At 43.4% G+C, this 23,543-nt stretch overlaps 1 protein-coding gene across 1 annotated transcript; it reads right to left on the bottom strand.

Annotated features, from left to right (window-relative positions):
* Positions 1 to 22,865: 22,865 nt before the first annotated feature.
* LOC308304592 (histone H2A-like) lies at positions 22,866 to 23,306 on the bottom strand (the record flags this gene model as incomplete). Its single annotated transcript, XM_080749220.1, has 1 exon — positions 22,866 to 23,306. One exon carries the CDS (start codon positions 23,304 to 23,306, stop codon positions 22,866 to 22,868), a length of 441 nt encoding a protein of 146 aa, XP_080605346.1.
* Between the last annotated feature and the right edge of the window lie 237 nt (positions 23,307 to 23,543).

Raw genomic sequence — 23,543 nt, 5'->3', positions numbered from 1 at the left:
TAAGGCCCAAGACGTTCAAAGAATCTAAATTGGGAGATCACTGAACACAACACACACACACACACACACACACACACACACACACACACACACACACACACACACACACACACACACACACACACACAAATATACGTATATACCATACACTCACAGTGCTTTTGTGTAAATGGTTCAGTGAGATTACTTAAAGTCAAAGCTTTTGTCTACAAGATCTCCACACAGGCTCTGTGTGTGTGTGTGTGTGCGTGTGTGTGTGTACAATACATGTGTATTAATCCCCTGCTTGTTGCCGGTGCTCCACTTCTTATCCACTCTTGGCTTTCCTTCATTCACTTGCCTCGCTGTGAGTTCTGGAGTTGGAAGGGTCGTCTGGTGTGTGACCGTGTGTCTCTGCATGCCATGTGTGTATCTGGGTAGGTAGCTGTGTGCACGTGCAGTCACCACACACACACACACACTCTTGTCTATGTCTGACACCCAGTGCAGGCCAGCGTAATACGAAGCGCCAGGTCACCTTTACAATCCCTTAGTTCCTCTTTTAGGGTCTGCTGATCGAATAGAAACGCAACATTTGTCCGACACACACCATCCAGTGGCATAATCTACTTAGCCTCGCTGTCATCTTGTCATTCTTTTTTTCCCCCTTCTTCTCAGCAGCATCAACCCTATAATACCCAGAGACCACACACAGACACACAAAGCCACATTCACTCACATAAACATAGACATGCACCTATGCACAGGTGATCACACGCTCTGCGGTTATACAGCTGAACAACTCTCGACCTGCATGGCATCCCTATTTTGGAATGTTTAAAAATGTTTAAAAAAAGGCCTGGCCCATTGTCCAGCGGTCCGGTCCGGACACCTAGGCACATAAGCACACTTGACAGTGCATTCGACTCCCGTTCCCGACGGTCTTTACTGCATGTCTCTCCCCGTCTCTCTGTTTCTTGTCTATCTCCACTTACAACTGTACATAAAAGCAGAAAAGACCCAAAAATATATTCATTAATTGCAACCGTTTAGGGAGTCTTTCTGGTATATATATATATATATTAGATCTACAAGTTCACAACAGTGCAACACAGAGCTTAAAGGTGTATTCAGTAATAATGAAAGTGGCCGGGGTTCATCTTGTCCCTTATTGGCCTTACAGTGTGGAAATGTTTAGTTTTTTACACCATTACAATTTTCTCGTTTTGATCATTAGACCCAATCACTGAATATCGGTAGGCCTAAGTCTCCAGCTTCAGGATATGTATGATACTAATTTACTACGAGACTGTGGCATTTTATGAGTTCAGTAGTTTACTATCTAGGCATTTAGCAGACGTTCTTCATTCAGAGCGACTGTGATTCTCAAAACTTTTATTTTGACCATCAGAACTAAACATCATAACATAACTACGGCCATACTCTACCCTGATTGGTCGAAGACAGGCTGGCCACCTCTGAAAACCGAATCTATGCTCGTAACACGGGCCATGGTGGAAGTGCTTATATGGTCAGCACACATTCTAGTGAGGAGAATGAATGGAAAATGTACCAATTATATTTGTATTTGAATTAAATACAAACACTGAATATACCTTTAAGTGGTTAAAGGCTCACGCGCGCTCTCCCAAGCAGCGTTGTTGTGGCAGTGAACACACACACACAGCACAGCCTCGATCACCAGGTTTCCTGCAGATGATTAACATAAACATTTTTGATATGCCGGAACTTGAGCTGTGGCTGAGGCGCAAAGGTTCTTGTCACTGACACAATGCAACAACAACAGCCCACAAGTCTTCAAGCGCTAATTGACGCTTGAATTGAACCATACTTCCTTCCTACATCAGTGGTTCCCAAACCTTTGTAGCTCGAGACCCAAAAGAGACATTTTATATCTGCCTGGGACCGATCTATAGCGGATCTACAAGCTCACAACATGTGGCGATGTGACGTGCTGTTAGCTTGTGAGCTTGGTCTGTGTTGTATGGGGAGCAGTGTCCTACACAGACCAACTAGATTCAGTGCCAATGTGTCTTGCAGGCCTTCTATCCACGCTACATGCAGCATTTATGCATCTGTAGTACTGGCCTGGCCTGTATATAGCGAGACTTAGTTTTGCCTCGTCATATGTTTTGGCAAAATAGCTTCCCCAGGATGGCTGGGGAACACTTGAAAGATTGTCATACATTTTCAGTTATAAAAAGCAGGAATAGCAAATCAGCTGTTTTTAAAATACAATTATATACAATTATTAAATATGTTAGTAATTTCTTTGTATAGCCATATTTGTCAAATCTGCCCTTTGCACTTTTTTTTGATTACGATGCAATTTCTATGTTCCAATGTCCAATGCCAACAACACATTTAAATCCTTAATCGCAATTATTTGTATGACGTCAACAATCTTTTTGCTATCGTGACAGCCTTCTTGTTGTTCTTGTTGTTTAAGGATGTTGAGTTAACTCCTCGTCCCTCTATCCTGGGGGAAACAACACAGCATATGGCTGCTGCACTTCAGATGGACTTGATACTCGGCAAAACCGGAATCTGTGTGCTTCTTCTCTGAGTGGCAGCTCTGGAGGCATGTCACTTTTATCACCACGATCAGGCCCCGCTGAAGAGTGATAGCGTAAGTCCCCCTGATTCAGATTTGACTCGAGCTTATCAGTGGAAGGGCTAAACCTGAGCTTATCTAGAGCGGAACTGTTTATCCTGTGGAGTGTGTGTGTGTGTGGGTGCGTGCGTGCGTGCGTGCGTGTGTGCGTGCGTGTGCGTGCGTGCGTGTGTGTGTGTGGAGGGAGATAGGATGCGAGGGTGGTTTAATCTGCCCACCTGTCCCAGACTGAGCAGAAAATGTACTCAGGGATTCATGCCGGGAGAGTTTTGCAGTGTTTTATTATTTCTTTTACGTTTCGCATTGCTCAAATTTCTGCAATGCATTACATGTTGTTGCACTGTGTGAGTAAATCAAGTTATACGTCTGTATGGTTGTTGGGTGTTGCTCGTAGAGTGTCTGTTTTCATACCTACCTTCCTCGTGTTTAGGATGTCCTCCTGTAAACTGTGGAAATAATGTGTAATCATCTCTGGTTTATTTTGCTAGAAACCTTTCTGCTGTCTGCCTGTCACAGTCTGGGTATTCATTACATGGCCATTCACTCCTCCTAGTATCCTTCTAGTCATTGTGTGACTTCAGTCACTTTACCATTGTGAAGCTATTCATGACCACATTCGCTTTTAGCCTTGGTTTACTGATGAGTCTTTTCATTTTGTAAATATTTGTTGGCGAACTGCATGACATGCATAAATCCTGGTGTTGACAGACTCTCAACATGCTAACACACACAGTGTGTCACTCAGTTCAACACTATATTTACTTAGTTGACATGTGTCCCCCAGGGCTCTATATTAGGTACACTAGAATTTTCCTCTACTAAAAATAGATGATCTACAGGTCCTCTAATATTGCCCTCTACACCAAACCTCTTTGCAGAAAAGAGCAGATCTCCAGGATCACAACATGTCCCACGCTGTGAGCTTGTAGGTCGTCTATTTTCAAATAGGGATGAGGTTCATGTGCTTAAAGTAGCTCTGGTCCATAGCCTTAACGCTATGTCACCGATGACCCCTTGTGCCACAGTAAAGGCTTTGCCACCTCTCGTCTGTTGTAAAAATAGAAAATACACTTTCGCTACTCACCAAAACAAAGATGGCTTTACGGAGTTGAAAGCCTACTTTCCTTAGTGGGAACACTCTGAGCCACCCACTTTATTTGTAAAATAAGACAGGTTTTGACAGAAAAGAAAATATTTTACAATTTTCCATCGACAAGATCTGTAGAGGGCGGTGTGGAGTAGTTAAACTTCCGATGAAATATTTTATTTTCTGGCCAAAAAGTGTATTTTAGACATGCGGTGGTGGACTCCGAGTGTAGGCTTTCAACATCTTAAACTCGTCTTTGTTTTGGAGAATAGCGAAAAGGCCCGAAATTATAATAGTATGATAGTATGATACAGTAGGTCATGTGGTCTCTCTGAAAACGGTCTGAAATAGTCTGAAACTCATGTCACAGTGTAATCTGCCCCTCGCCCCCCAACAACAGCTGACCAGTACAGTAAGTAGTCTAAGTACAGTCAATTAATTCGATTGGCTTATAATTGCGCATTCCCACAATGACATCATAAAAATATTAACTCATATTTTACTGACATTTTAAAGTGACAGTACCACTTTAAGATATTTTTGGGGGCTTTTTATGCCTTTATTGACAGACAGTAGGTTGACAGAAATGGGGGGAGAGACGAGGAGAGACACGCAGCAAACCTGGGTCGGGCTCGGGAATCGAACCAGCAACCTATTGCAGGCTACACAGAGCCTATGTACCGGTATATGCGCTTGGACCAGTAGGCCATCGGGGGCGTGAAAGTGTATTTTTAATACAGACAGACGCTGAGCAGCCTGGGCTACCGCGGCTGTGAGGGCAAGAGCTCATGGTTGACATAGCGTTAAAGAGAACTCCTTCTAACGCTATGGACCAGAGCTATGGTTAAAGTATATAGTAATACTCTTTGGTTTACGTTAGTGTCACGGGAGGCAGTCATGTTTGCTGTAGTCATTATCTATAATAAGTGCACACGCACAGTAAAAGATAAGGGATGGTGGGATGGAGGTGGGTTTTTTGCTCTTTGAGTATGTGTGTGTGTGTGTGTGTGTGTGTGTGTGTGCGTGTGTGCGTGTGTGTGTGTGTGTGCGCGCATGCGTGTGTGCGTGTGTTTGTGTGTGTGTGTGTCTTTACCATTCCATTCAGTCCATTTCCAAGGCTATTAAAGTAACATGAGCTTTTATCTGTGAGGAGCTCTTATAGTCTATCCAGCGCTGTACTCTCTTCCCACTGAGGTTGTGTGTGTCTGCAAGCGCGCGCACGCATGTGTGTGTGTGTGTGTGTGTGTGTGTGTGTGTGTGTGTGTGTGTGTGTGTGTGTGTGTGTGTGTGTGTGTGTGTGTGCGTGTGTGTGCGCATGTTGCACACATACCTACAGAAGAGTGTTTGTGTATGGTTTATCTATATGTGACAGTGATTCTCAGTGTGTTGTGTAGATAGACAGATCCTTTAGGTTTGACATTTACCTAGTACCCTACTTTCTTTGAAGCACTATGTTGTCTCTTTGCACTCCACTTATGTGTTGGGTTCATGCTGATCTCATACTTCGCCCTGGAAAAGAGCGTCTGCTAAATGCCTACATTGTAATTGTGAGGGGAGTGTTGACAGTAAACATGGATGTTGTAACTTTGTATTTGTTCCCATTCTTGGAACCCTATAGAATCCCTGTTTTGGTCAGTGGTTCCCAACATTTTCTGGATCAGGACCCACTTGAAAATCACTTAAAGGGATATTCCACTTTCAACAGGGAAACAGCACACACGCACTCATTGTAACTTCAACCTCCATTTAACCATGATAGATTCATTAAAAACACCCATTATCTTTTCTGGTGACTCATAATACCCTCCTAATACGTGAGCAGGCCGTGTTTTTTCGATAACATTTTTCATTTATTTTTAATAATTATTTGGGAAAATGGAAAAAATGAATAATGAATAATAATAATGAATAATTATTAAAAATAAATGAAAAAAGTTATTGAAAAAACACATGAATCTATCATGGTTAAAATGGAGTTTGAAGTTACAATGGGTGTGTGTGGGGAGAGGCCCTGGGCCTGGAGGGCCTGGTAAAATTTACATCAAATATCTAGCAAATTAAAAACTGTTCAGGGTGTTCATAAAAGCCTGATTAGACGATAAAATGACCAAAAGTTTTTTTGAAAGTGAAATATCCCTTTAAGTGGTCAGAAGAGGCTGTTTGCAATTTAATGATCAATCAATCGATTGTGTTGCATATGGCTTGACTCAATGGAACTAACACAGCATAGCTTAAAATGTATTTTACATTTTCTTATTCGTTTTCAATATCAATGTTATTATCATTAAAATCTCAGTGTTATTTGGGAGGGGGGCACTTAAAGGAGTATTCACCCCCCCCCCCCCCCAATTACTTTTTTTTCCTATTGATTACTCATGATATGGAGACTTGAATAATATTTAATAATATTTTTTTGTATTTATCGCATTTCTAAGACACAAATTTGATCAAGTAGTAAATTTACCCCAATTAATTCCAGATGGGGACCCAAATGCATTTCAATGGGGGAAAATTATTGTAATCAAATTATTGTCTTATTTGTCAAAGAACTAAAAATATTATTGAACTCAAGTCTCCATGGCGTGAGTAAAAATCAATAGAAAAAAAGTCATTTGGGGTGAACTACTCCTTTAACCTCATGGAATCACATGGTAAAGCCTTGATATAATACAAATATTGGACTTCATCTGTTGCTTCTGTAGGAAGGAAGGAAGTAGCAGTCATATTCACTTCCACTGCATGCTAAATCAAGCTTTTAGCTTTTAGCACCAACAAAGCATTTTCTTTCTTTCTTTCTTTCTTTCTTTCTTTTTTTCTTTCTTTCTTTCTTTCTTTCTTTCTTTCTTTCTTTCTTTCTTTCTTTCTTTCTTTCTTTCAATTGCAATCAAGAAGATGCTAACCTTTGGTGCATTGTAAATGAGTAAAGAGAGGCTATAAATCCAGAGGCGTTAGCAGTAGGACGAGTGTGTGTGCGCGCTTGTGTGTGTGTGTGTGTGTGCGCTTGTGTGTGTGTGTGTGTGCGTGCGTGCGTGCGTGTGTATGCTTATTGACCTTCCTGTGCTACTGTACGTAACATAATCACAGTTTCCATTGTTACCATGGGGAGTAAAGTCCCAACCCTGTTCATGGTACACAGCCAGACTCAGCAGACAAACGCACACACACACACATACATGCACACACACACACACACACACACACACACACACACACACAAAAAGACAAACAAACACACACCTTCCCACACACACACGCACACGCACGCACACACACACACACACACACACACACACACACACACACACACACACACACACACACACACACACACACACACATATACACAAACACGCACACACAAACACGCACACGCACACACACACACACCCAACTCTTTACGGACCGACCAAACACGCACGCACGCACGCACGCACGCACACACGCGCACACGCGCACACACACACACACACACACAGTAATGTACCAGGGTGTGGACATGCAGCTGTGTTATTAAAGCCGACCACAGACGAGACCAGTCTCTGTGTACCTGAGTCAGCCTCCACCTCTCTCTCTCTCTCTCTCTCTCTCACACACACACACACACACACACACACACACACACACACACACACACACACACACACACACACACACACACACACACACACACACACACACACACACACACACACTCCATCCCTCACTTCTTCACCTCCCTCTTTTTGCCCTCGCCCACTTTCCACCCTGTCCTCTCTTTCACTCTCTCATGGTGACAGTGCAGTTATGAGGTAGTGGTGCCAGGACAGGACAGGACAGGACAGGACAGGACAGGACAGGACAGGACATGTAGGACAGGACAGGACAGGACAGGACAGGACAGGACAGGACAGGACAGGACAGGACAGGACATGTAGGACAAGACAGGACAGGACAGGACAGGACAGGACAGGACAGGACAGGACAGGACAGGACAGGACAGGACAGGACATGTAGGACAGGACAGGACAGGACAGGACAGGACAGGACAGGACAGGAGGACAGGACAGGACAGGACAGGACAGGACAGGACAGGACAGGACAGGACAGGACAGGACAGGACAGGACAGGACAGGACATGCAGGACAGGACAGGACAGGACAGGACAGGACAGGACAGGACAGGACATGCAGGACAGGACAGGACAGGACAGGACAGGACAGGACAGGACAGGACAGGACAGACAGGACAGGACAGGACAGGACAGGACAGGACAGGACAGGACATGCAGGACAGGACAGGACAGGACAGGACAGGACAGGACAGGACAGGACAGGACAATTATTTTATACTTTAGCTATTGAAAAATAGTAGATATACAAGTTCACAGCGCGGCACCGAGTGCTTGTAGATCTGCTACTTTTGAAAAGTCACTGGCGCCCCAGAAGCCTCCGTGGAACAAAATATTTTGAGATGGTGGTCCGTGGCCAAATACATGTAATTTTGGGGTCCTTTTGAGCACCACTGACATAGAAACATAGGTTTTTCAAAAAACCCTAGAAGGATTTGAAATATTCAAAGACTTAGCAAAGAAAATAAGCAGATCTACAAGCCTGCATACAAGCTGTGAGCTTGTATATCTATTTTTCAATTGTATATATTTTTCAATAGTTAAAACACAACATAATGCATAATAGTGCGTTCCCAGTCTAAATGGGTTAAAGCCCCTCCCCCTATGAAGAACATTCATGGGGGGCCCGCAGTGAATCCTTGTACCCAGGGCCCAGGATTTGGTGCGACACCCCTGGGAGGGACTTCCAGTCCGTCATTATGAGGACACAGGGCAGCATGCTGAAGCCCATCATTACAGTATAGGACGTCTGTGATTTGATATGTTGGTGGTCCCGGTCCGCTACACGGCTCCAATCAACAACCAAACACAAAACAAGAGACTCTGGCGACTGCGGAGTGGAGTGGCATGATTTATACCCTCAACCAAGCTCTAATGGGATTCTTTTGATTGTGTTGTCTGCAAAGGAAATGAAACGTCAACCCCATATTAAATGTCAAACATTTTATCATGGTTCTTCACTTGGCTTTTGTTATTGTTTGAGGCTGAAACACATTCAGAACACATCCACTCCATTCAATCTTGAGAGCTGATATCGGAAGATCAAATGCTTGCACAATGCACTCCAAAAACCTTGATGAAATCAGGTGTTTCACACATCTACGTCGGCTAATATAACCACGCTCCATTCGATTAACCCTGTCCGGACAAGCCCCTAGTGGAACCACATGGTCTCGCTCCAAAGTCTCCCACGCGGGCAAAGAGGAATCTCCCCCTTGACCATGCATGGGAGATCTCATGCTGCATTCACACTGGCAGATAAAAAACAAAGATACAAAGCTACACAGCATATTTGTAGCTGTGTATCTTTGTATTTGAAGTTGAAACCAGCTCAACTTATTTGTAGCTGTTGCAGCTTTTGCAGCAGCTACGAACATAATGTACTGTAGGATGTATCTTTGAATCTTCATGGTGCTGGTGTGCATTGAAAATGAATGGTATCTTTTTGTATCTGCCAGTGTGAGCGCAGCATTAGGCATCTGGCAGGACTACAACTTATAGTGGAGGATATAATTATGAGCACAACTATTGCCTACAACTAGGCCCCCGGGATATTGCAAGTGGGCCCCAAAATAATGGCAATACACTAGGATCTTAGGAATATAACATTAATGTAAAAAGGTGAATGTTATGTTTTCTTTAATCGTGACATTTCTTCCTTGTGATAAACAGGAACTTAAATAATGCCGTTCCAAGTCGATCAGTAAAACATGGTGCTCTGACAATGCCCATCCCACCACTTAACACGTTAACCGGTAGGATGGGTGGGTCAGATTTTCAATTGGGCCCTGATCCAGAAAAGGTTGAGAACCACTGGCCTACAACATTAACTCTCCTACTGCCAGATTATTTATTTATTTATTGGGTCTGGTGCCATCAAAAAGCGGCTTACCTTTGCGATGTTATAGTAGATAGACAGACAGACATTTATTTATTTATTTTTATTTTTTTTGGTTGTGCAATAGTGCACTTTGGTCTGCCAGGCAGCAGAGGGCGGCGTCATGCGAGAATGAATGTGAATTTGCCTGTTATGTGTTGAAGAAGAAGAAGACCAGTCACTGGCCACAGAGCCTCAGAGCCAGAGAAATCAACAAGGAAGTGAATTGTTCTCCGTTGATGTTAACGCATAATGGATTTTTTACACCATCACCGCGGAAAATGTGTTTACAGTACACGGCCGCGCGACCCCTCATCAGCTTACAGTCATCAGACGAACGAACCGAATGAGCGCCGTATTGGCGCAGAGGTCTTGCGAAATCGGGCAAACGTGAACGTTCAAAGCGTGGGGAGAGTTAACAGGAGAAGGATCACAGGGATGACGTGTACAGTCCAAGTACTGCTCTAATTGACGTGAGCCTTCACTTGTAGTGTGCACTATGTGCCGCATGCAGGTAAACTAACACTGTGTGCTGGCCATGCGAGCCGTTCCTCCCCCAATGACAGCACACAGCCACGGGTCCAATCAGTGTATTGATAGGGCTGGATGTGCTGACACTGTATCGGACAATGGAAAGAAAGATGAGAATCAGCTATCTCGTTCGGCCCGGCTGTCTTTCTTTGTGTGTCAGTTATGCACCAACAGGCAAACCAACAGGCAAACAAGTGTGGATTACGTGCTTGTTTTTCTGTTGTGCTATGTTCTCACATAGCCGTTGTTTTTCACATACACAGTAGCTGGGCAATTGGTGTGTTTTGAGGAAGTGCATGTTGAATCATTTGAGGTGAGTGTTGCACTGTGACACATTGGAGTGGGGGTTGATTCATCCATGCTCAGCGTTCGCATATACGTGTAAACAAAAACAGAGAGAGAGAGAGAGAGAGAGAGAGAGAGAGAGAGAGAGAGAGAGAGAGAGAGAGAGAGAGCAGGGGCGTCAATTGGGTATGGCAGCAGTATGCTAGCCTGGGGCCAGCCTATATACAATGCAGCTAACTAGTAACTGCGTATAGATCCCCTCCTTGTTTTAACATGGCTGGGATGTCTAGCTCAGCTAGGCTAGCAGTATGCAGCTGGGGGGAAAATAAAAGTTACTTTTAAATATAAATCCATGAATGTCTCTTTGTCTATCTGTGCTGGTTGTTAAATTACAGTAAAATAACTACAAATGCAAAATTTAACAAAATGGTCACTTTAACAAGGTATAATAATTATATTCTCCACACTTGTATTCTCCCCATCTTGACACAATGATATATTCTCAGGTTCCGCAGGTCAAACGCACAGGTGCAATGCATTATTGTTAATTGTGGCACGTTTACTAACATGCCAAGTTTAGCTGCACTTGAACAACCGTTTCACGCTGCCATATCCATGCAGCCCAAGAAACCGTAGAAACAGGGGGGAAAATAAAATGTACGTCTTAAAATAAATGTATCATGCCTGTTGCCAAGGTATGGCAACATGACTGGTGTCACCAGTCATGTTGCCATACCTTACCTTTTTCTGAACTGACGCCACTGAGAGAGAGAGAGAGAAAGTGAGAGAGGAACGGACGAGCAAATCCCAGCCTCGTTTACCAACAGAGTACAGGGACATACTGTATAATCTCCGGGGGTTAAACAAGGCTAAGCTCAGACTCATTTCACTCCAGTTCACTAACGTCAAGAGTGTCGGAGTGCCCTGTGCGGTAACAACTCCTGAATCTGTGACGCCAATCAGCCTTGTCTGACCTCTCACCTTCTCTGATGTGTCGTTCGCAGTCTCTCTCTCTCTCTCTCTCTATAACAAAGGAGGTTATGGGTGTGCGTGCGTGCGTGTGCGTGCGTGCGTGCGTGCGCGTGCGTGCGTGCGTGCGTGCGTGCGTGCGTGCGTGCGTGTGTGTGTGTGTGTGTGTGTGTGTGTGAGAGAGAGTATGCGTGCATGTGAGTGTGTGAGCGTGTGTATGGCCTCTGTTGTCCTGACTGCTGTCGGCGCCTCACTTCCTGCTTTGGTTCCCATCAGCTGAAATTCACAAAGCCAGGACAAGGAAGGATATTGCACACATACGCACCATCAGACAGACACACAAACACACACACACACACGCGCTCTCTTACACACAGGCACGTGCATGCACACATAGACATCAAAGGGGGCTTGAGCCCCTGCCCCTTTACCCGTCTGTAAAAAGTGCCCTCTCCAGACCATGAATGCAGTTTTCACTATGGTGAAAGAAATGCAAATGCCCTCTTTCCATGCCATATACCTGAAGGCAGCATTCAAGAGAATTGCCAAACTCTCCTGAACTTGAATGCAGCATCTTATGTTGAAAGAATCACCCTCTCTGTGTAGACATTCATGATGTTATGCCACATCTCCAGTATTCACTTGATTATGCTTTAGTGTGGTATCAAATACCGAAAATAGCCGACCTCCAAGCTCACAACGCGTCGGGCTGCAACGCGTTGTGAGCTTGGAGGTCTGCTATTTTGGGTATTTTCACCAAAAGGCCCTTTTAGAAAGTTCAGCCCCTGCCTCTCTAACATTCTCTGCATGTCCCTGCTTACATACACACACACGCGCGCACACACACGTGCGCGCACACACACAGAAACTTGCAACGGGCGCCTGCACGCACGCACGCACGCACGCACGCACGCACGTACACAGGGAAGATTAGGCACCACCAAGGGTTTAAAAGTATATTATGAGAATCGATTTAAAGCTTGAGAGCTAATGAAATTACTGTTAAGGAAATTAGACCCTAAATTAAATGATGTCTGTCTCTGTCATGGTATCAACCAGGAAGGAACACACACAGGAAGCTGCTCCATTCAATAAACCAACTGCACAACTTGTTGCAGGAAAAGCCCGGAATGTATCATTCAGTAAAGTAATTGTGTATATGTCACCGGATGTTAGAGAAACAGGACGGCCGAGAAACGGAGCACTCACGGTGCCGCACGGGGCGGAACAAGCGGTCGCCCACAACAACGTCCTCCAGGCGGAGCCCATCGATTGTCCACGACATTGCAAGCGGCGCGAAGGCCAGCGGACCTTGGTCCTGCTCTTCGCCCCCGAGCGCCGCAGGCGCGAGTGGCCGCGAAGAGCGGGCCAGGGCCGCGCGGCCGGCGGAGCGCCGCGCGAGTTACGAAGCCGTGGTGAATGCAATCGTTATATTTATGCCCAGGCCGTAAGGCCTGGGCAAGCCCAAGATAAACGCTCATAGTAAGCTAATGGCTAAGCTAATGGCTAAGCTAATGGCTAAACACCGCCCAGCTAGGCTAGTAAATAAAGAAAGGGAGTCGCAAACGAGTGACGTCAGCGCCTGCACTAGTGAATGGCTGTCTATGGGCTGTCGTCGCCATCTGGTGGTGATTAGTGTGTGGTGAACGAAACAAGCGCTCTTACAATGAACGTCCTGAGTTACCCAAACATACTGTAACATATACACTGTCAGAGTTGGAAATGTACAGTGGTGGAAAGTAGGGCATTAATATAACGAAAATTCAACAAGTCGACTGAGTCGACTTCATTACACAAGTCGACTCCCACCAGAGAAAGTCGAAAGTCGAAGTAAAAAAAAAAAAAAAAATCCTTTGTATTTTTATTTTTTTTATATCGTATTTTTGCTCCAAGTGTGCCTCTGTACAGCATTCAAACAGTAGGATTGCTTATTGTCAAGAACGGAATGATCCAATATTACAGATTACATTTGGTATAACACAGTTCTATTGTGAAAATAGCAGATCTACATGCTCACAACGCCTCGCAATGCGAGGCGTTGTGAGCATGTAGATCTGCTATTTTCACAATTTCTGCCTCCAATATTTGACAATTTGGACAATGTTTAATTTGTAATTTTAGAGGTATTAAAAAGTCCTTAAATTGGCACTTTAGAAATGTGAAGATACCCTCTATATACATAAACTTTATGTTGGTTTACAAACAATGTTGCACATTAAGGTAATCATCTGGGGACCCCCCAAAATAATTGGGGGGTCGTGTGTGATGTGATGACGTCATCAAACGATAAAGTCGACTTCAACTCAACTTTTTACTGAGTCGAGTCGACTTGCAAACATCACAAGTCGTTAATGCCCTAGTGGAAAGTAACTAAGTACATTTACTTAAGTACTGTACTTACAGTAAGTACAATCTTGAGGTATTTGTACTTTACTTGAGTACCAATACTTTTACTTCTACTCCACTACATCTCGGATCCAAATATTGTACTTTTACTCTGCTACAATTATTTTAAAAACTTTATAGTTACTTTGCAGATATAAATTTAAAATCTTAGAAAACCTACATTAACCACTTTAGCCCTATTTTATACCTAGGCTATTTGAAAATAGCCGATCTACTGCGAGCTTGTAGATCTGCTATTTTCAAATGTTTTGTACTTTTACTTTTGGTACTTTAAGTACCTTTTGACCAACACTTTCATACTTTTACTCAAGAATTGAATTCCGGACGTTTACTTGCAGAGCTTGTTACTTGTTGCAGTATTGATACTTTTAATTAAGTAGAACATTTGAGTGCTTTTTCCACCACTGTCAGAGTTACAGACCCGTAGGGGTCTTCAACGTTTTCAGGCCAAGGACCCCTTAGTTGAGAGAGAGAGATGAAGCAGGGATCCCCACAACCTTATCATAGATTCCATATCGTTTCATTGTTTGACAGCACAATCGTCAGTGTATTTTGGATTCATGTCAATTTGTGTTTTCAGATATTTAACCACTTGAACCGTCAATACTTAATAAACTTGACCTTTCACTCTGTACTTGGTCTGCTTCCCCCCCCCCCCCCCCTCTACACCAAAGCTCTCAAGGATAAAGTTCTCAGAATATGGACACTAGGGTTCAAGTGGTTAATATAAAAAGGAGAAAAAAAGTTTCTATCGCTCAAAGACTTGGAGGACCCCCTGTAGTAACTCTGGGGACCCCCTAGGGGTCCCGGACCCCCTGCTGATATAGATGGTATAGAATAGATATAGATTATCACCTGCATGCGCAGTTGTTGCTGGTCAAAACGTCTTTTGTTCCCCTCCTCATGGCAGCTTGCTCTTTACATTGTATAAAAATAGCAGCAATGGATCCCTTCAGATCATTCTTTATCCCTCTAATCCTATCACATTTCCCCTCCCCTCCCCTCCCCTCCATCTCTCTCTCTCTCTCTCTCTCTCTCCCTCTTTCCTTCTCTCCATTGCCTGTCTTGACAATGTTCAGTCATGTGTAAGGAGGGTGGGAGAGGCCGGAAGCATAAGTGTGGTTTCTCTCTCTGTGCAGTCTCTGTCTGTCTGTCTGTCTGTCTGTCTCTGTCTTTAATAATATAGACAATTGCACACACACACGCACGCACGCACACACACACACACACACACACACACACACACACACACACACACACACACACACACACACACACACACACACACACGCACACGCACACGCACACGCACACGCACACACACACACACACACGTATCTAGGAGAGACACATTATCCAGAAGGACCCGCTCGTAGGGTGTAGCCGCCAAAGATATTGATCACGGATCAATACGCCGATGTTTAACACTGTCATTAACGTCACATTTCCTTTCTATACCTCCCTCATTCATTCGTCTCCTTCCGCCCCATTTTCCAAACGGCCAAGAGCTACAGCACTAGTTCCCACGGTTTCACATGCTTTCCATTTGGACATGGTTTTCCACATATAAAATATATGATTTTCCATTTGGACATGGTTTTCCACATATAAAATATATGATTTTCCATTTGGACATGGTTTTCCACATATAAAATATATGATTTTCCATTTGGACATGGTTTTCCACATATAAAATATATGATTTTCCATTTGGACATGGTTTTCCACATATAAAATATATGATTTTCCATTTGGACATGGTTTTCCACATATAAAAAGTAGAAATTGGATCATTGTGGATCTCGGGATCCACATGGGTATAGAGTGGCTCCAATATGGATCTTATAGACTCCTTTTAGCCATGCCTGTGACGTCTTGCATCTACAGTATATTGAAGTATCTATTACATATGACTCCAAATGCATATAGGCCAGGCGTCTTCAACGTTCAAACCTCTTTGCCGAAAATAGCCGATCTACAAGCTCACAACGCCTCGCAGCGCGAGGCGTTGTGAGCTTGTAGATCTGTTGTGAGCTTGTAGATCTGCTATTTTTGGCTAAAGTTCTTCGAATACGGACACTGGGGTTCAAGTGCATGCATATAAAAAGTTTCTATCACACAAAGATTTGGAGGACCCCCTGTAGTAACTCTGAGGACCCCCTGGGACCCCTGATATAGGCAATGTTTCAGCCAGATCAGAGCCCTGTGGACTGCAATTATAACACGCACATGAAATATTTCAAAAGAAGTAAAATATAACATGAAATAAAGGATGGCTAATTTACCTCCAGACACACAGACCCTCTTCTAGTCAGCGTGCCTCTGAGGATAAGTACAAACCAGGCATTACTGTTTCTCTCATGCATGTGAGTTATCAGTTAGAGCTTGAATAAATCAGACAGACTTGTAGGCACAGCTCACTGCACAGCTTCAAGCAGGAAGACCAGTGATTAAGAGTGAGATGTACGACTCTGTCCATGTCATACATAATGCATCAGACTGTACAAACATACACACATCCAGGCACGTGCACACATACAGTAGACATCAAAGTGGGCTTGAGCCCCTGTCCTTTTATCCGTCTGTAAAAAGTGCCCTCTCAAGACCATGCATGCAGTTTTCACTTGGGTGAAAGAAATGCAAATGCCCTCTTTCCATGCCTTACTTGAAGGCAAGCATTCTCTCCTGAACTTGAATGCAGCATCCTATGTTGAAAGAATAGCCATCTCCAGTATTGACTTGATTATGCTCAGTTCAATGTGGTATCAAATAGGTACCGAAAATAGCCGACCTCCAAGCTCACAATCCGTCACAGCGTGACGCATTGTGAGATTGGAGGTCTGCTATTTTTTGATATTTTCACCAAGAAGCCCTTTTAGACATTTCAGCCCCTGCCTAACATTCTCTGCACGTCCCTGCACACATCTGCCGGTCCAGCTACACCACCTCCACAGTGATCTTTACACGCACGCACGCACGGACGCACGCACGCACGGAGGCAAGGCCTTTTGAGCGAGAGGGGGAATAGGGCTACAAAAAAATCTACCTGGTTAAAAACTAAATACGGTAGCACAGCTGTAAAATAAACAGCATTATCAATAGATAGAATAAACTAGACCAGGTCAACCTGGTTGTGCCAGACCCCCTGTCTGTCATCATCATTTATGACATCATGCCTTTTGTAGGCATGTCATCATCATGTCATCATCATATATACCCTTTATATAGAAAACCCGGACCGACATTTGCTTATGTAGGCCTACCCATTTCATGGGTCTGGCAAACAAATGAAATACTGAAGACTAGATAAGATAAATAAACAAACAAACACACGTTCAGACACAAAGCACATGACGTCACACAAATTGTACATCAACACCAACGCACAAAGAGTCACGATTCAGATTGAGGTTGAGGCTATTATGGTTCTCAGCTGGTTGGAATAAGGTTTCTTTAAAAGCCATCTGGTGTTGTTTCGTAGGCCTTTTTTTTTCTTTTTTTTTTTTTTTTTACATGTGAGTTATGTTGAAGAGTTTTGTCGTGTTATTATTTTCTTATCCTTTGGTTGGTTGGTTGTTTTTTTTTTAATGTTATGGTCTTTTGTTTCTTTGTTTTGAATGTGTTTTTTATTTATTTCATGGTTGATTGAGAGGAAATTGACGGATCTCTGTTTGCTCTTATTCTTTCAGACAGTGGTTGGGTTGTTTTGTCCTCTGTTAAAATCTATTAAAAAAGCTATCTGTTGAAGAGGACAAGACTGACTTGTTTAATACCACTTACTGTAGTTTCAACCTGATGTCCCTATTTTGGGGATGTCTTAATTTATAGGCCAACATGTTTTAAGTGGTTTAAAGGCTCTTCGCTTTTCACCAAAATAACTGAAATCAAACCACCACTGTATTGTACATAGGCCAAATAATTGAAATAAAAAAGTATATATAGGCCTATATATATATATATATATATATATATATATATAAAACATACTTGTAAAATTACATTATGTTTGACACATAGCCTATTGAAATAAGCCTGCACTAGTATGGTTTGTCACCTTTTTTGCCCAGCTGTAATCTGTAACATTTTGGAACACCACTGACACATCACACAGCACATGCATTTACATGGCATCAATAGCCTTGCAATTGCATTAGGAACTTTAATAGTCAAGGTGACACCGCCATCTTGTGGTGACATCTGGCTACTCTATCTATCCCTATCCCAGTTTTCTTTTAACATCAAATAAGGAGGATGGGTTACAGATGGAAAATGGACTTTCCATAATGAGACACCCATAAATGTTATACAGAACTGCCCCCTGGTGGTGTAACATTATGGGAGCATGTAGATTATTTCCCTGAGTGGTAGCCTATTCATAACCTTTGGAGTTGGGGTATTGTTGGAAGTACATGCAGTATGTAAAATAAGGATACTTCCGTAACTGGTAACTGGGGGACCCAAGTAGCCTATAGGAACTCGCAGGAGATGATGAGGATCACATTGACTGACTTTACTTGATGAACGACACAGGATAACAACGTCATAGCCTTGGATAAAGACCATCACAGACGTATTTTATCGATTTTGACATTTGCATAAGATACAAAAGTAAAAGTCTGTATCAAGTGGCTGTCTTGATCTAAGGCCAATAACTGCACTAATTACACACTAGGGCCTCTTCCACCAAAAAAACCTTGGTTCAAGAACCAGTGCCTTTCCAACTTTCTTGGAACCTTGGTTTGTTCTTCTGCGAACCGGCTTGCGTTTCCACCAGATTGAACCAGATTGAACCTGAGGAACCAAGGATTTTGTGGTTCCCATTCCGAAACCAACTTTTAGGTTCAGGTTCAGGTTCAGTTTTATTGTCACACATATCCATACAGGTACAGATACAATGAAATGCTTGTGCCAGGAGCACTCAGCCTTATTACACAAAGACATGGTCTTACGGTTCGGAACCAACTCAGTTCTCGGTGGAAAAGCTCACCTCTGGTTCATCCCATAGGCGGGAGAAAGAACCCGAACCGGTTCTTTGCCGGTCAAAAAACACCTACAGGCTACTTTCACTAGGCTACAACAATTATAACACTCCAAACTCTTGAACATAGAACTGGACCCACTAACGTAGGCCTAATATCCAGCTTTTAGGCAAGTTAGACTGAAGACTTTAATGCAACTTTAATGAAATTTAAGTAAAATGTATCAATAACAAAATAGTACTCGATGACAGTATGCCTTCTCGCTCCCATTCTCTTTCTTCTCATTCTAACATCTCACTGGAGCATAGCGTGACAGATGCCCTGGCAGACAAACAAGACCATGAAGGAACTGTCAGCTAGGGTGACCAGATCCAAACTGTTCATTTGAGGGACAGAAGTACCACTTGTGGGGGACAATGTGGGACTAGCAAATTATTAATTAATTTGCTAATAAATGCTTTGATGTCATATTCGACCATAGGCCTAATAGTAATACTGCCCATTAATTTGTTATTTACCCCCCTATATGGGATATTTCTCATGTTATTTTATTAACAGGCTTAAAAACATATCTTGCAGGGAAAAGAGACAATGAGATTTACATTACAATGGAATACTCTGCCCTATAATGTATTCCAGTAGTCCAGTGTGGTCCAGTCTAGCTTGCTGTGAGCTCACGTTAAGAGCTTCAGCAACAATCAGCGCACCTATATCAATCAACACCTGCCAGTCACAATGTGGGACAGAGTCTCAATTTGGGGGACGCCTGAAAAGTCATGGAAATGTGGGACTGTCCCTCGCAAAGGGGGACATCTGGTCACCCTACTGTCAGCATAGGAGGCAGACATATCACCAATCTTTTTTGGTGATGACATGACATTGATGGGCTAGCTGGAGAAGAAAAATAACTTGCCAGCCTAGTTGAAAGGCTTGGCACCACCTCTAGTCCGAGTATTGCAGGCAAACATTGTGCACTTTATGAAAGAAGCATGAAATTTGGCACACGGTTAGAACATGCCATATGGAACATTTTTGGCTATAGGGGCATCGCAGATTTGTCTTGGGAAACTTGTGGGAGCCAATCAAAGTTGCTCTCATAGACTTTACTATAGAGTCAAATAATAAAAAAAAAATCACACCCGTGTGAACTGAGCGGTGGTTTACCCACCAACCACCCCCCCCCTCCCCCCTTCCCCCCTGTGTGTGTGTGTGTGTGTGTGTGTGTGTGTGTGTGTGTGTGTGTGTGTGTGTGTGTGTGTGTGTGTGTGTGTGTGTGTGTGTGTGTGTCTGGCCTGAACAACAGCGCCCCTCCCTTAACATGTGTGGTCATAAAAGGTACTGCAGGCCTGCAGGCTACATACAGACAGACACACACGCACACACGCACGCATACACACACGGCCACGTATAGGAGACGGTGTAACTACCGCTCAATAAATATGCTTTAAGTAGCATGTGAGGGGTCAAACTAGGTGGGATTCTGAATCCAATGCAAGCATTTGTTTTGCACGAAAAACATTCCTTTCCGAGAAACGGCCGCCACAAAACTTTGAAAAGTGATGACTCATCACTAAACCATAGTTATATGGGGTCCGTTTTTAGCCCAAGGAATGTTTTTCCTGCAAAACAAATGTTTGCATTGGATTCAGAATCCCAAAAAACACCTAGTTTGACCCCTTACATGCTACTTAAAGCATATGTATTTTTTGTATTATTTTACTCTATAGTAAAGTCTATGAGAGCCCAACTTTAATTGGCTCCCGCAAGTTTCCCAAGACAAATCTGCGATGCCCCTATAGCCAAAAATGTTCCATATGGCATGTTCTAACTGTGTGCCAAATTTCATGCTTCTTTCATAAAGTGCACGATTACATCAAAATACTGCCCGAAACGACTACTCACAAGTAGTCAGGGGAAATTAGCAGAATACCTGTCAAATCTGGGAATAAATTCCTTACCAAACAATTTCTTCACCAATGTGTTCGTAAAGGTGTCTAGTAACATATCTAACAAAGATTGAAATTCAACATCCCTAGCCAAATGTTTGACAGCTAGGGTAATTCTGGTCACTTACTATACACTGTACTATAAGGGGAAAAATGACTCCCAAAAAATATACTTTAAGTGGGATGTGAGGGGTCTAACTAGGTGTTTGTAATTATTCTGAATCCTCTTGCAATGGATCAGAATAATTAAAAACACAAAGTTAGACCCCTAACATGTTACTTAAAGCAGAATTACCCTAGCTGTCAAAGATTTTCCTAGGGATGTTGAATTTCAATCTTTGTTAGATGTGTTACTAGACACCTTTACGAACACATTGGTGAAGAAATTGTTTGGTAAGGAATTTATTCCCAGGTTTTATTAATATCCCCTGACTAAAGCCTATGGATCCATGCATAAAAAACATTAAAGTCAACGGAGAGGCATTCGACATGGTGTCTAGCTTCAAATACCAGAGCATTTGTGTATCAAGACATGAAGTATCAAAATAGGAAGTCCTTGCCACGATTGCTCAAACAACTGCTGCCCTATAGCAAAACTCAAGCCCATATGGAAAGACAAAAACAGCAGTCTGGCGTGATGAAACAAAGGTGAGACAAGCTCACTTGTCATTCTATATGCTTGTGAAACTTGGACCCTTATACAGCAGAGCTGCAGAAGAGATGAGGTGCTACAATACACTCTCCAACATCCACAAACAAGATCAGCCAAGCCATCGGCCCACATGATGACCTGCACATTTAACAAAAACTGAGGTGGTACTGTCTGGCACATCACCAGACCCTAAGGCCTCGCAAAGACCATCCTGCAAGGCTCTGTAAAAGGTGGCAGGATACGAGGGAGGCAAAAGAAAAGATGGGAAGACTAGAAAAAGTGCTCCTCGGAGCACAGGTCTCCGGGAGCGTTTCGCTGTTACGAGTCATCTTTTCGACACCCAAACCCAACCCTTACCCTAACCCTAACATCCGTGGGGTGAGTCGCTAACCCTCCCAAAGCTCCTTTGTCGAACGGACGGTCGTTCGAAAGAGTGAGATTTCCCCCAGGTCTCCACCAGGTCAGGTTATTGTGGGCCAGAAATGTTGATGGAATATGAAAAATGGGACTGATCCGTCTTGATCACATGACTTGACTTGTGTGCCGATTTGCATAATGTTTGGACACTATAACAGGACAATGTGAAAATGGGTTCCTCTGCCTAGAAGGAATGTGCGGGCAAAGTGCCACGGCAATCAGATGCTGCATTCATTATTTGAGGCACTTTTCAAAACGAGTCACTCCTGCAAACGTTACATGCCAATCAGGATGGAATATGAAAAATCTGAAATATTTGTGTTGATCACAAGATGACTATAGAGATAATGTGTACCAATGTAGGACTAATATGCTCTGGCATCCAGGGAGTGTGCACAAGTTTCACATCGTTCAGGTGCCTGGCAGGAAAATCTGTATTGTCGAATTATGTCTTTGGGTCTTTTTGGACCATCAGTCAACTAAATGAGGACTTAGTAATTAGTGGCATCTGCTTTTATATAACTAGATGTGTCCAGAATCAACAGAATGTGTTTGCTGAAAACAGTGTAAATTCTAATGCGAAGTGGCATGATTCATGAATACAGAAAGGTGGCATCATCACTAGAGTTAGCTGTGCCCTCACCAGTGTGTTGCTGACCTGGTTCCAACCATATCACCTACATTGTATAGCTCTTTACAAGAAGGTTAACTCACCAGAACCTGTTCTGTGATGATTTTCTTGTTTAAGTTGCTTTTGTAACCAGAACCACCCCTGAGGACACAATGCGTTGCAACCAGTGCAGGAATCGCATTGCGAGATGTGAGCATGTAGATCTGCCATTTTCACAATTAGAAAACATTTGTGTGACCACTGGCCAGGACACCCATGTATGACCGTTTGTCATGGCCCAATAACAAAGACCAAATAAAGACAAACCATTTATTAGAAAAGTGAATTAGAAAAGTGAATTAAGAGTTGACACATTAAAATGCTTTTAAAATTCTTGTGACTGGCTGTCTTTGGTCGAGCCACCATCATCGTCGTTGTCATCCCTTGCTGCTTTGGGTTTGGTCTTCTTGGGCAGAAGTTGGGCCTGGATGTTGGGCACAACGCCTCCCTCCGAGATGGTGACTCCTGACAGAAGGTGGGTCAGCTCCTCATCATTCCTCACTGCCAGGAGGATGTGGCGGGGCGCTATGCGAGCCTTCTTGTTGTCCCGGGCAGCGTTACCCGCTAGCTCCAAAATCTCAGCAGTCAGGTACTCCATGACAGCAGCCAGGTAGATGGGGGCACCCGCGCCGATTCTCATAGCATAGTTTCCCTTCTTAAGCAGTCGGTGGATGCGGCCCACAGGGAAGGTCACACCGGCCCTGACAGAGCGGCTAGTTGAGGTTTTGGCCTTGGATGCAGCAACCTTCTTCCCACGGCCAGACATTTCCTGAAGGACAAAATAAAACGATTACAAACTGCATGTGAAGTTGCAAGTCAGACATAGACTAAAGCGGGTGTGTCAAGTTTGGGGAAAAGCATCCAAGTAGGCCTACTTTTACTCAAAGTCTACTTACTCTATTGGAGTAAGTCCACAAGTCTGAGCTTTTAGATCAGCAATTATGTTTCACTAGTTATCCAAGCCCATTGTGAAGCCAATACGCAATACATTTTTTCAATACAG

This window comes from Nannobrachium achirus, assembly GCF_963921795.1.
Source record: "Nannobrachium achirus genome assembly, chromosome: 19".
Taxonomy (NCBI): Eukaryota; Metazoa; Chordata; class Actinopteri; order Myctophiformes; family Myctophidae; genus Nannobrachium; species Nannobrachium achirus.
The sequence above is the reverse complement of the archived record's forward strand: the minus strand, read 5'-3'. Positions and strand labels throughout refer to the sequence as shown.